This window comes from Myxocyprinus asiaticus, chromosome 6 (assembly GCF_019703515.2).
Source record: "Myxocyprinus asiaticus isolate MX2 ecotype Aquarium Trade chromosome 6, UBuf_Myxa_2, whole genome shotgun sequence".
In the NCBI taxonomy this organism is placed as follows: domain Eukaryota; kingdom Metazoa; phylum Chordata; class Actinopteri; order Cypriniformes; family Catostomidae; genus Myxocyprinus; species Myxocyprinus asiaticus.
In genome coordinates this window covers 1,964,818-1,978,209 of record NC_059349.1, presented here as the reverse complement: position 1 = coordinate 1,978,209, position 13,392 = coordinate 1,964,818, and the positions used below count along the sequence as shown (strand labels likewise).

Here is a 13,392-nt window from a genome sequence, read left to right as displayed (position 1 = left end):
ATGACTACAGACCTGTCGCCCTGACGTCTGTGGTCATGAAATCATTTGAGAGACTGGTGTTAGCCCACCTGAAGAACATCACTGGACCCTTTCTAGATCCCCTTCAATTTGCTTATCGAGCAAACAGGTCTGTGGATGCTGCAGTCAACATAGGATTGCATCATATCCTGCAACATCTGGACAGACCAGGGACATATGCAAGGTTCCTTTTTGTGGACTTCAGTTCGGCTTTCAACACCATCATCCCAGCTATACTCCAGAATAAATTACACCAACTCTCTGTTCCCATGTCTATCTGTCAGTGGATTACCAGCTATCTGACAGGCAGCAGCTTGTGAGACAGGGGAAACTCACTTCCAGCACCTGTACAATCAGCACTGGTGCCCCCCAGGGATGTGTACTCTCCCCACTACTCTTCTCCCTCAACACCAATGACTGCATCGCCAAGGACCCCTCTGTCAAGCTCCTGAAGTTTGCAGACGACACCACTGTCATCGGCCTCATCCGAGATGACAATGAGTCTGCATACAAAAGTGAGGTTGAACAGCTGGCTGTCTGGTGCAGTCAAAACAACCTTGAGCTGAACACGCTCAAAACGGTGGAGATGATTGTGGACTTTAGGAGGAACACCCCAACACTGACCCCCCTCACCATTCTAAACAGCACTGTGGCAGCAGTGGAGTCATTCAGGATCCTGGGCTCTACCATCTCACAGGACCTGAAGTGGGAGACCCACATTGACTCAATTGTGAAAAAGGCCCAGCAGAGGTTGTACTTCCTTCACCAGCTGAGGAAGTTCAACCTGCCACAGGTGCTGCTGATACAGTTCTACTCAGCAGTCAATGAGTCTGTCCTCTGCACTTCAATAACTGTCTGGTTTGGTTCAGCTACGAAATCAGACATCAGAAGAGTACAAAAGACAGTTCGGACTGCTGAGAGGTTGGTTGACCCCTGCCCCCCCTTCAAGAACTATACACTTCCAGAATGAGGAAAAAGGCTGGAAAAATCACTCTGGACCCCAATCACCCTGCCAATTCCTTTCTGAACTGTTGCCTTCTGGCCGACGCTTCAGAGCTATGAGCACCAGAACTGTCAGGCACAGGAACAGTTTTTTCCCTCAGGCTATCCATCTTATGAACAGATAAATTGACCCATTGAACAATAACTATGTGCATCACACAGTTTAGTCTTTTTTTATATTTATCCAACACATCCAACCTCTTCTGCCATTTCATTCCTCTGAGATAAAAAAAAAGAAAAAAAGAAAAAGAAAACATTTGCAAATGTACAGAACAGATTGTATTTGCACTGTACGTAACATAACAGATTTGTATTAGATTTGCACTACGTATGTGTGTGTCTGTGTGTGTATGTACGTATGTGTATAATTATTTTTCATTTTTTATTATTATACATGTCTTGCTTGCTGTTTTTGTATTGTTGTACACTGGAAGCTCCTGTCACCAAGACAAATTCCTTGTATGTGTAAGAATACTTGGCAATAAAGCCGATTCTGATTCTGTATGTTATTATGTTATTTTAATCAAGTAATGATTTGTCAAAAAGTAATTTAATACATTCAGCATGAAAGAAAACATTGCAGGAGTGGAGGAAGCAGTAAACTCCCAGCTCGTACGTCTTCCACGTGGTGGATTGTGGGCAATTAACTGTCGTTGAGTGTACATCAAATGTGTGGGGAGTGGGGTCCAGAAACGGGCAGACGCCATTAACCGGCTTCTCTCCGCCCAAATTCTCGGCCATATTCTCTGGCCGGAAATCTCACATGAAATACTCTCCACAAGAGTCACATCCGCCATTTTGTGCGCGTCACTCCTTACACACACATTCCTTCCTCTCATGTGTTATAGGCTTATTTTGGTTACCATATCTAATCATGTCACTGTTTAGATTGTAGTTGTAAGTCGGAAGTTTACTGACTGCATTGTATTGATTATTAATTGATATTACTGCATCAATAAACTTTGTTATTTCAAAGAGAAGTGTTTTGGTTTGTTTTGCATACACCTGTGTCAAAGGCTGGCAGGGGATGTCAGTGCTCGGATTCAAGCCTTCATTGTTTCCTCTTGAATGTTAATGTTCTCCGGACGTCGATTTTCCTAAGAGAACAATCTAATATTGAGACTGTTATACTGTCTGGTTATTAGTCCCTGATTCCAGGGTGGTGCCTCGGCGATATTAATCCTTATTAATATTCTATTGATTTTGATAATTATCTTTGATGATTATTGAATTTGAAGGATCAATAAGCTAGTGTTAATTCTAATCAATGTTCTGTTGATTTTAATAATTTATAATTATCTTTGATGCCTCCTGAACGTAGCGCACAACACTCACCCTCATGCCACCCCAGATGTGTGTGACTTTCTTTCATCTGCTGAACTCAAATGAAGATTTTTAGAAGAATGTCTCAGTTCTGTAGGTCCATACAATGCAAGTGAATGGATGGCAACATTTTAAAGCTAAACAAAATCATAAAAGTAATCCATAAGACTCCAGTGGTTAAATCAACATCTTCAGAAGCAATGTGACAGGTGTGAATGAAAAACAGAAAACAGATCACCTTCACATTCTTCTTCTTGTGTTTTGGGTGATTCACATTCTCTGCATATCGCCCCTGCTGTCTAGCAATAAATGACAAATATTGATCTGTTTCTCAACCACACCTATCATATCACTTCAGAAGATATGGATTTAACCCCTGGAGTCTTATGGATTACTTTTATGCTGCCTTTATGTGCTTTTTGGAGCATCAAAATTTTGGCCTACAGAGCTAAAATATTGTTCTAAAAATCTTAATTTGTGTTCTGCAGAAGAAAGGAAGTCATACACATCTGGGATGGCATGAGGGTGAGTAAACGATGAAAGAATTCTCATTTTTGGGTAAACTACCCCTTTAAAGTGATAGATCAGCCATAATTTAATATTCTGTCATCATTTCCCTACCCTCATGTTGTTCCAAACCAGTGTAACGCTTTGCATTATGTGGAACACAAAATATGTTAGACAGAATATTAGGGACTGACAGTCTCGCTCACCATTCACTTTCAACATATAGAGGGAAAAAAAAATTGAAGGTAAATAGTGACTCAGGCAAACATTCTGTCTAATATTTACTTCGTGTTGCATGGAAGAAAGAAAGTCATATGGGTTTGGAACAACATGATTGTGAATGATGACAGAATTGCCATTAATAATAATAATAATTCTGTAATACATGTTAAATGTGTATTATGTAATGGAATATAGAGGAGTTAATGTTTATTATATCATTTGTGAAAGTAACAAGTTACTCACTACTTGAGTACTCTTAATTGGATACTTTCTTACTCAAGTAATTATTTATGTTAGTACTTTTACTTCTACTTGAGTCAAAGTAATTATACTTTTACTTGAGTACAGTTTTTGGCTACTCTACCCACCTCTGACTATCATAAATATCATGTAGCACTTTTTTTCCACTTTGACAAGTTTTTCATTTAAGTAACACCATTATAAAAGAGATGATTTATCACAGTGAAACAGAAGTTTACCAGGTAATTCAACTCGGAAACTCTTTCATACTCACTTGGTTGCTTGCTGTTGCATTTTGGGTGAAAAACCTAAACCAGCCAGAATGATTGATGCTCTGAAAGAATGAACAGACAATTTATCAGACTGCACTTAAAATGTCTGAACTTCAAATCCTAAATAACAAAATAACAATACAGATTCAATATGTGTTGTAAAACTCACCGCGCTGGTGCTTTATCTGCTTCGATTTCTTCCAGTTTTGCATAGATTTCTGAAAGCCGAACACTTTCTAACCCTTCTGCACTGAATGAGAGATGCACACAAAGAGAAGATTTCACAACTTCAAGTGATTTAGCACAATCTAGAAATAAACCAAACAAATGTAAAACAAAATAAAAGTTATTTGCATTTACATGATCAGTTTCATTTGTCCAAAAAACAAATACCTGAAAAAGTTTAATGTCAAGCCGTGTTGTTGATTCTTGGAATTCTTGATTCTTATTGGTTGACAAAATTTCCAAGGTATAGATTTATTTTCTATAATTAAAAGGAATGTGCAGGGATGGTCAACTAATCCAACAACTGACTAGTTGATTAGTTAGGTTGACTATTGATCATTTTATAGCAGTGGCTGTCAATCACTGTCAAATATCAGGTTTCCTGAGAATACCCACATGGGCTAATCGCTGTAAATGTAGAATAACTGACTCTGAATCAGAAGGCAGAATTAGCAGCAGATACCTGAAAGGATATTACGTTTCTTAGTTCCATTTTTTAAATCCTGAAACTTTGCCATTTTCCAGGTTTAATTTAGATTTTGAATCAGACTCAGACTTTTGAACCCCACTTTATGTGTGTGTTTCTTAATTATGTAGTTTGGAGAGTCACCATCATTGTGATTTAAGGAGCATGTATCCTGGCATTAAAATCTCAAAAACTGATAGTGGTTTCTTCTTTCTTTATTTTCTTATAACGCAACCACTTAGCACGATTGATGCAAGGCGGATGCATTTACTTGTGTGATTCAACGACTGTGAAGCTCTGTCTGAACTGATCTGCACCTCTGGCTCGTGATGCGCAAATGGTTTGTACGTGCTGCACTCATCTGTTGACTCTCGCAGTTTCGTCACACTTATTTAGTGTTTAGCCTTCAATTAAACTTAACTACACAAAACATGCTGCGTGATTATGAAGAAGGATTACATCAAGAGGCAAATTGGCATGCAGTTGCAAGGGACTTCATATATCTAAAATACATACTCCTCTCTCTCGCTGTTGTTTGCATGCTAATGATTACCCCTCACTGCCAGTGATTACCCCTATTGGCACACGTGCCATAGGTTGCTGACCACTGGTGTATAATGTCAGATGGTGACATACGTTCCATTGGCGATGTGTGCGTTGAGTAAGCACTCTTCCTTCATCAGCTCTTCTCTAACGTTGTCACTCTCTAGAACACTCTGTAATGCCATAGTATCATCTCCGGCCACTTCCTGTTCCACATGCAGGATAGAAATGTGTGAGGGGACACGCAGACTCCGACTCGCCAGCATCTTCAGCAGAGTAGTCTTCCCGAGTCCGTTACGCCCGATGAGTCCATAACGCCTGCCGCTCGCCAGACTCAGCTCAGCACCCTGCAGCAGACACCTGTGTACATGAACAACATCATCTGAATTAAACACAGGTCACATCTGCATCTTGTGAACGCCCACATGAACTCAGACCATCTCACTGAGCTGCACCGCTGACCACACTCAGAGCAGCTCCTGAAGAGCATGAGAAAATAAAGTGCTTTGATGCAAACGCCATCTGCAGATTTATATAAGCAAGGAATTTGATAGTGAACACAAAGCGCTCTGGTTTCACTTCAATTTAATGTTCAAGTTATGGCAAATGTTCTGAGTCACTGCGGGTTAATACACACAATGACACAGAAGAGGATGTACCTGCTAAATAATATAATATAATACAATATATTCAGTTGAAGTCAGAAGTTTACATACTTAGACAAATACATTTAAACTCAGTTTATCACAATTCCTGACATTTAATCGTAGAAAACATTCCCTGTCTTAGGTCAGTTAGGATCACTACTTTAAGAATGTGAAATGTCAGAATAATAGTAGAGAGAATTATTTATTTCAGCTTTATTTTTTCATCACATTCCCAGTGGTTCAGAAGTTTACATACACTTTGTTAGTATTTGGTAGCATTGCCTTTAAATTGTTTAACTTGGGTCAAACGTTTTGGATAGCCTTCCACAAGCTTCTCACAATAAGTTGCTGGAATTTTGGCCCATTCCTCCAGACAGAACTGGTGTAACTGAGTCAGGTTTGTAGGCCTCCTTGCTCGCACATACTTTTTCAGTTCTGCCCATACATTTTCTATCGGACTGAGGTCAGGGCTTTGTGATGGCCACTCCAATACCTTGACTTTGTTGTCCTTAAAAGAATAGGTCACCCAAAAATGAAAATTTGCTGATAATTTACTCATCCTCAGGCCATCCAAGATGTATCTGAGTTTCTTTCTTCATCAAAACAGAATTTAAGACTTTTAGGATTTCATTTCAGGCCTCCTCCTCTAAACAATTCAAGTGAATGTCCTCCATTTTTTGACGGTCCAAAATGCATATTTAGGGTGCATCAAAATAATCCACACGACTCCAGTCGACAAATAAAGGTCTTCTGAACCCAAACGATTGATTACTTTTAGAAACAAAACAATACTTATATACTTTTTAACTACAAATGTTCGCTTCTGTACATCTCTGTGACGTGCGCTCATGAGAGGGATGACATAAGCTCGTTGGTAAGGTCACATGGAGGGAAGCGCGTCATTGTTTACATTGTTTTTGTTATTATTTGGAAATGATTTTTTATTTTATATTGTTTTGAAATTACCAACAAGCTTACGTCATCCCTCTCATGAGCGCACGTCACAGAGATGTACGGAAGCGAACATTTGTAGTTTAAAAGTATATAAATAGTGATTTTTGTTTCTAAAAATAATCAATCGTTTGCATTCAGAAGAACTTTATTTGTCGACTGGAGTCATGTGGATTATTTTGATGCACCCTAAATATGCATTTTGGACCGTCAAAAAATGGAGGACATTCACTTGCATTGTTTAGAGGAGGAGGCCTGAAATGAAATCCTAAAAGTCTTAAATTCTGTTTTGATGAAGAAAGAAACTCAACAGCAAATTTTCATTTTTGGGTGAACTATTCCTTTAAGCCATTTTGCCACAACTTTTGAGGTATGCTTGGGGTCATTGTCCATTTGGAAGACCCATTTGCGACCAAGCTTTAACTTCATGGCTGATGTCTTGAGATGTTGCTTCAATATATCCATATAACTTCCTCATGATGCCATCTATTTTGTGAAGTGCTCCAGTCCCTCCAGCAGCAAAGCATCCCCACAACATGATGCCATCACCCCCATGCTTCACGGTTGGGATGGTGTTCTTCGGCTTGCAAGCCTCACCCTTTTTCCTACAAACATAATGATGGTCATTATGGCCAAACAGTTTAATTTTTGTTTCATCAGACCAATGGACATTTCTCCAAAAAGTTATATATTTGTCCCCATGTGGGCTTGCAAACTGTAGTCTGGCTTTTTTATGGTGGTTTTGGAGCAGTGGCTTCTTCCTTGCAGCACAGCCTTTCAGGTTATGTCGATATAGGACTTGTTTTACTGTGGATATAGATACTTGTCTACCTGTTTTCTCCAGCATCTTCAAAAGGTCCTTTGCTGTTGATCTGGGATTGATTTCCACTTTTCGCACCAAATTACGTTCATCTCTAGGAGACAGAATGAGTCTCCTTCCTGAGCAGTATGATGGCTGCGTGGTCCCATGGTGTTTATACTTGCGTACTATTGTTTGTACAGAAGAACGTGGTACCTTCAGGCATTTTGAAATTGCTCCCAAGGATGAACCAGACTTGTTGAGGTCCACAATGTTTTTTCTGAGGTCTTGGCTGATTTCTTTTGATTTTCCCACGATGTCAAGCAAAGAGGCACTGAGTTTGAAGGTAGGCTATCAGAAGCTAATTGGCTAATTTCTTAAAGGCTTGACATAATTTTCTGGAATTTTCCAAGCTGCTTAAAGGCACAGTTAACTTGTAAACTTCTGACCCACTGGAATTGTGATATAGTCAATTAAAAGTGAAACAACCTGTCTGTAAACAATTGTTGGAAAAATTACTGGTGTCATGCACAAAGTAGATGTCCTAAACGACTTGCCAAAACTATAGTTTGCTAATATTAAATCTGTGGAGTGGTTAATTTTTTTTTAATTACCTACGTGTACGTAAACTTCTGACTTCTGTTATATATCTGTATTTTACTGATCAATTATTTCAAAACACAAAAGAGATTTGTTTGAATTTCCATTGTGCCTCTTTACTACTTTATTCTGTTTAAACTTTTACTTTTCTGTTAGTTTAAAAAGGTGTTAAAAGGTGATTTATGTTGTTTCATTAGATAGAATGGAAGTTCTTTCTCCTGAGAAAGAGTAAGGAAAGGGAGAAAGTAATCATAAGAGTGTTATTTGACTTTGAAGGTTCTACAGTTTTTGATGTATGTTGTCTGAATGGACAAAAGAAAGTAGGGGATAGAAGTAGGTTGAAAGTTATGGAAGAGGTTTTCTTGAAGATGGTTTAAGATGGGAAAGTTTGAAAACAAAACAAAAAACCTTTGGAGATGCTTTGTGAGAAAAGCAGTTAATATAATGAATTATTATAATTATAATTATCACTATTTTCACTGTTGAAGAATAACTTAAATATATTATTGTGAGATTCTAAAATGAAAAAGAATGAATAACCGTAACAGGATTAGAAACAGCTTGAGGGAGTGGAATGTCCACCTCTGCATTCCTCCTCCGCCCTACTCTCTCTCACTCTCTGTATCTAAGTTTGAAACACAAGAGCAGTGAAGGTCAAGGAAAAATTTGAAGTGTGCTAAAGGTACATCTCTAAATTGTTTTATTTTCTTTTGATTTGATTTTCTTTATGGAAAATGATGTGACTTGACAATAATGTTAGATACAGTGATATGAAGGAGAGATTCAAACAGCTTTCCTCATCATGATTAAAGATTTTATATATTCAGAGGGCAATTTGAAGTATTTATGCTAAAGATAAGAGATTCAGTTGAATGTTCATCTGAAAGAATAAATGTAGGTTCAAAAACAATCTAGAGACTATTATTGAATTAAGGTGATGTTAAGAAATTAAGCTTCCTAGAAGTTTGACAGAGGCTACCCTTTATTTTGTTTTGTTCTGAAGTTAGTCCCCACCATGATACATGGTCTTTTGTGACATTTGGCATAAAGTAGCAAAAATAGAACCTGAATGGAAATTAATGATCTATAAATGAGTTTTAGCATTCTTACTTTGACTTTTAATTTGGACAATTTTAATAGATTGCTGAATTTTGAATAATGCTTTGTGAATTTAACCATGTTTTGAACTGTCTCCATATTTAAGCAGTTGTAGATGGTTCTATTGGCTGTGACGGTTCTCAGATGATACTCCCTGAAACAAAAGAAAATATCTGTTTGCTGATACCAAATTATTAGGACTGGCTAATAGGACCGAGCGGTATCAAGACCAGTGTCAAGAGGTGATGACCCAATGACGGGTAAGACTCTCCAATGGCAAAAAGGGTGGGGGCATCCTAAGGCAGGGCATCAGTGCCCTGGAAATTTGCCTCAGAAGGAAGGTGTGATATGGGTTTAAGGAAGTGGATGGATGCTCTTAGGCCGGAAGCATCAAAAGGGAGGTCTAGAAGAAACCTGCCCGAAAACTGAGTGAGTGAATTCCACTCAACCCGATTGTATTTTAATAACCGCTTTACTAAAACAACTTATCACAGTGTTAGAAGACCAAACATTATTTATAGATTGGTTTTGGAGGTTGGCTATTGAGAACCGTTGCAGACAAAGGAGTGCCTGACTTATTAAAGAAGCATTAAACAAACCTGGGGATGCTTGTATGATGAATAATTAAGATTGAAAGATGATTTTTTACTTTTACTTATGCTTTTATTGAACTTATGTACATTTTAATAGTAATGAAGAAAAAAGATTAAGATTGCTTGTCTTGTTTGTTCATAACAATTTAAATATAATTGTTTAAGAAATGGGGTGCATGGTTGGCTAAATTTGGTATAATGATTGGAATAACAATCCTTGTGGGAGAAATAATATTCTGTTGTGTGTTACCACTGATCAAATCATTCTTGATCTGAGAAGCAGCAAAGCAAATGACATTGATCTATGTGAATAGTCCAATGCAATACAATGACAACTACCCTGGATGGACAGAAAGACCAAACTGGGAGGAAATTGATTCTTCCAATGAAAATATGTATGAGGAGATGAATAGTGGGCCATGCCCTGGGAAATAAGTGCTAGCCTAACCTCTCCTCAGTGGTGGCCCTCTACGTTACGCAAAGTAACTGGGTCGAAGATCTTTTGTCAACAGGATCTTTGAAAGAAAATAACTTTTAGTGTTGGGTTACTTCTACTATTTTTGATGTCTTTGATATATTTACTAATTTTGATCTTTATGCTGTTATAACCAATGTGCTGTTATGCTACTCTAATCAAAATGTTATGATTTTGAATGGTGTTTTCTGTTATATTTTATATAACCGTGAAACCACGGGCAAGTGGTTTACATGCTCAAGCTTATAACACAATATTGTCTCTCTCTTGAGTGTAGGGTTGAGGGAGGCAGGATCTTTTACTCCTCTCTTGTTAAGCGTGGGGGGAGACGTTTGGTCCAGATGCTCCACAGGAGTGCTATTCCATGATCTGGTCCTTGATAAGAGAGACTGTGTGACTTCAAATTGGTCAATAGAAAGTGATGGGTGAAGGGACTGGATTGTGAAGTAGCACTCTTGAACTAGGCTAAATTAGTAGGACTTTGTAGGAAGTCCCAATGGAGGGATTATATGGAATATTTTTATTTAATCATTCAGTTAATCCATTTTTGATAATTGAATATGTATGCAATATGCAATGATCTAAAAATGCCAATGTGTAATCAATGTACTATGAATAACTGCATTATGAATGTTATTCAATGTGTTATTTAATCATTCATTTATTGATTTAAATATCATTTACAATTAATTGTGCAAATCAATGGAAAAATGCAGCTTGACTTCTCTATGGAGAATTACAGCCTCTCTCTGTATCTTTCTGTGAATGACCCAGAAAAAATGTTTGTGTTGATATTAAAGGGATGATCTAATGTTTTAATTAGAACAGAGCCAGGCACTGTCTGGTACCTGCCTGAAAGAGGCAGAGGATACATATGCGTTAATTAGAGCTAGAAATGAGATGAAACGAATGTATGTGGGTGTGTACACATTTCCCATTTTAAATGTGTACAAAACATGGCAAAAGTCAAAATCTTCGGGCTCTGGAGACATTAAAAGACACTTACGTGTTCAGGATGAAAGCCCCGACAGGCCTACAGACCAGGGACTCGATTTGGATGGCACGGCAGGAGAAGGAATCCAGTGTCAGTTGTCCAATATGTCGGTGATGTTGACGAAGATTCTTGCTGACCTGGAGGATCTCGCTGTAATACGTCGATCGATTACGGAAATAAAATTCTCTGAGTTAGGTACAAGAGTGACTGATGTTGAGAAACAAATCGATTTTCTGGAATCTTCGGAGAGGGAATTAACCGCTAATCCGCCCGCGATCAAAGTTGATTTGGAACATCTCCTTGAAAAGCTTGAAGATCTTGAGAATAGAAGCCGCAGGAATAATGTCAGAATTGTTGGAATTCCTGAGCATGAGGAGGGCAGAGATATGGTGAAATTCCTAGACAAATTTTTCCCCGAGTCTGCTCGACATAACAGGCCACAAGCTGGAAATCGAGCGAGCTCACGGAGTCCCGGCTCACAGATCTGCTGAGGGAGACAGGCCCCGATCAATCCTGGCCAAATTTCTGAGATCATCCGATAAAGATCTTGTGTTGCGCCAGACGAGGAGCAAAGGGAAGCTTTCTTGGAAGAACCATAATATTTTCTTGTTCCCGGACTTTGCGAACTCAACAAGAGAGAAACGTGATCGGTTCAAGGAATGTAAGAAACTCTTACATCAGAAAAAGATCTCGTTTGCTCTGATGTTTCCGGCCAAACTGAGAATAGAAATGAAGGTCGGTCGCAAAGTATTTATTTGTTCTAATCAAGCAATGTCTTTTATAGAATCAATGTCTGAGTAAACCATTGGATGTTTCTCATGTGAGTGGGTCAACTCGCTGTACTTACTCTTGAGAAATGCTGGGCGACATTTTGTTTTTTTTTGCGTTGGCTCCGCCGAGCGGCTGGAGCTTGTTTTGTGAATAACACTTTTCCTTAAAGAAATTTTGCATTGAAGTTCCCTGCCAGTTTGAGAGTGGACACTACGGATGACTGCAAAATATCTACATGCTCACACAAAGGATGTCTTTTATAAAGCTGACGGATTGTGTAAGTCATGGTATATATATGTTTATACGGTCTCCGAGTGAATTGACTCGATCATCCGGGGAACCGGGATGCCGGTTTTGTTTCTTTTTGTATTGATTCCACCTAGTGGCTGGAGCTTGTTCTATTGAATAACACTCCTTTGGAACAGCTGTGGATTAATCTGTTCGATCTTCGTGCTTCATGCAAAATCCTGATTTCCAACAAATGTTAAAGACTGAAATCAATGTTTATATGGAGACCAACTGGTCCTCAGTATCCTCTGTGTGCGCGGCTTGGGAGGCACTTAAGGCGTTTCATAGGGGCCAGATCATACAGTATGCCTCATTCATCAAAAAATCCAAAGCATGAGAACTTGTGGAGTTAGAAGGAAATATTAAAAGTGCTGAGGCAGAGCTGAAGCGCCGTATGTCAGCTGATGGCCTCAGAGAATTGACCCGATTGAAATAGATATAATACTATTTTGTTGCAGAAAGTGGAGTTTTGGTTATTCAGGGCAAGACAGTTATACTTTGAGTCGGGTGACAAAGCAGGGAAGCTTTTGGCTAGATATATAAAGCAGAGAGAGTCTTTTTCTATCATTCCCTCAGTGAAATCTGCTGGTGGTGAAATATTTACCTCAGCCACTGATATTAATAATGCTTTTAAAGAATTCTATATTGATCTTTATAGTTCCACGCCTTCGTCTACTGATGAAGATATTAGAAACTTTGTGGAACCATTAGAACTCCCTAAACTGACAAATGAGCAAAAAAACTCTTGATTCTGAGATAACCTTGGAGGAGCTTGACGAGGTAATTAAGTCCCTACCTACTGGCAAGGCTCCGGGGCCAGATGGTTTTGCCGCAGAATTTTTCAGATCCTATGCTACAGGACTGGCTCCACTTTTGTTAGAATTTATACTGAATCATTAAAGAATGGAAAGCTTCCACCAACCATGACACAAGCCCGGATCAGTCTGTTCTTAAAAAAGGACAAAGATCCAAGCGAGTGTAAAAGTTACCGTCCAATCTCCCTGATCCAACTAGATGTAAAAATATTGTCAAAAATTTTGGCTAACCGATTAAGTAAAGTTATGACACCTCTTATACATATAGATCAGGTGGGATTTATTCGGGGCCGCAGCTCTTCTGATAACATCAGGCGTCTCATCAATATCATGTGGTCAGTGGCGAATGAACAATCTCCGGTCGCTGCCATCTCACTTGACGGCGAAAAGGCGTTTGATATGGTAGAATGGGATTATCTTTTCAAGATTTTGGAAATGTATGGGTTCGGGAGTACATTTATTGGTTGGATTAAGTTACTTTATAAACACCCTGTAGCAGCGTTACAAACAAATGGATTAATTTCAGATTATTTTACTCTGGAT

The 13,392-nt window shown here is 38.7% G+C and overlaps 1 protein-coding gene across 3 annotated transcripts in view; it reads right to left on the bottom strand.

The window, feature by feature from the left end:
- LOC127442867 (ATP-binding cassette sub-family F member 3-like) overlaps window positions 1–13,392 on the bottom strand; it is a 63,689-nt gene that overhangs the window by 36,930 nt on the left and 13,367 nt on the right. For all 3 annotated transcript variants that reach the window (XM_051701148.1, XM_051701147.1, XM_051701149.1), the window contains exons 7-9: window positions 4,912–5,178; window positions 3,754–3,834; window positions 3,587–3,646 (exon numbers count right to left, since the gene is read on the bottom strand). In XM_051701148.1, the coding sequence (XP_051557108.1) occupies window positions 3,587–3,646; window positions 3,754–3,834; window positions 4,912–5,178 (408 nt within the window). The remainder of the gene's footprint in view (window positions 1–3,586; window positions 3,647–3,753; window positions 3,835–4,911; window positions 5,179–13,392) is intronic.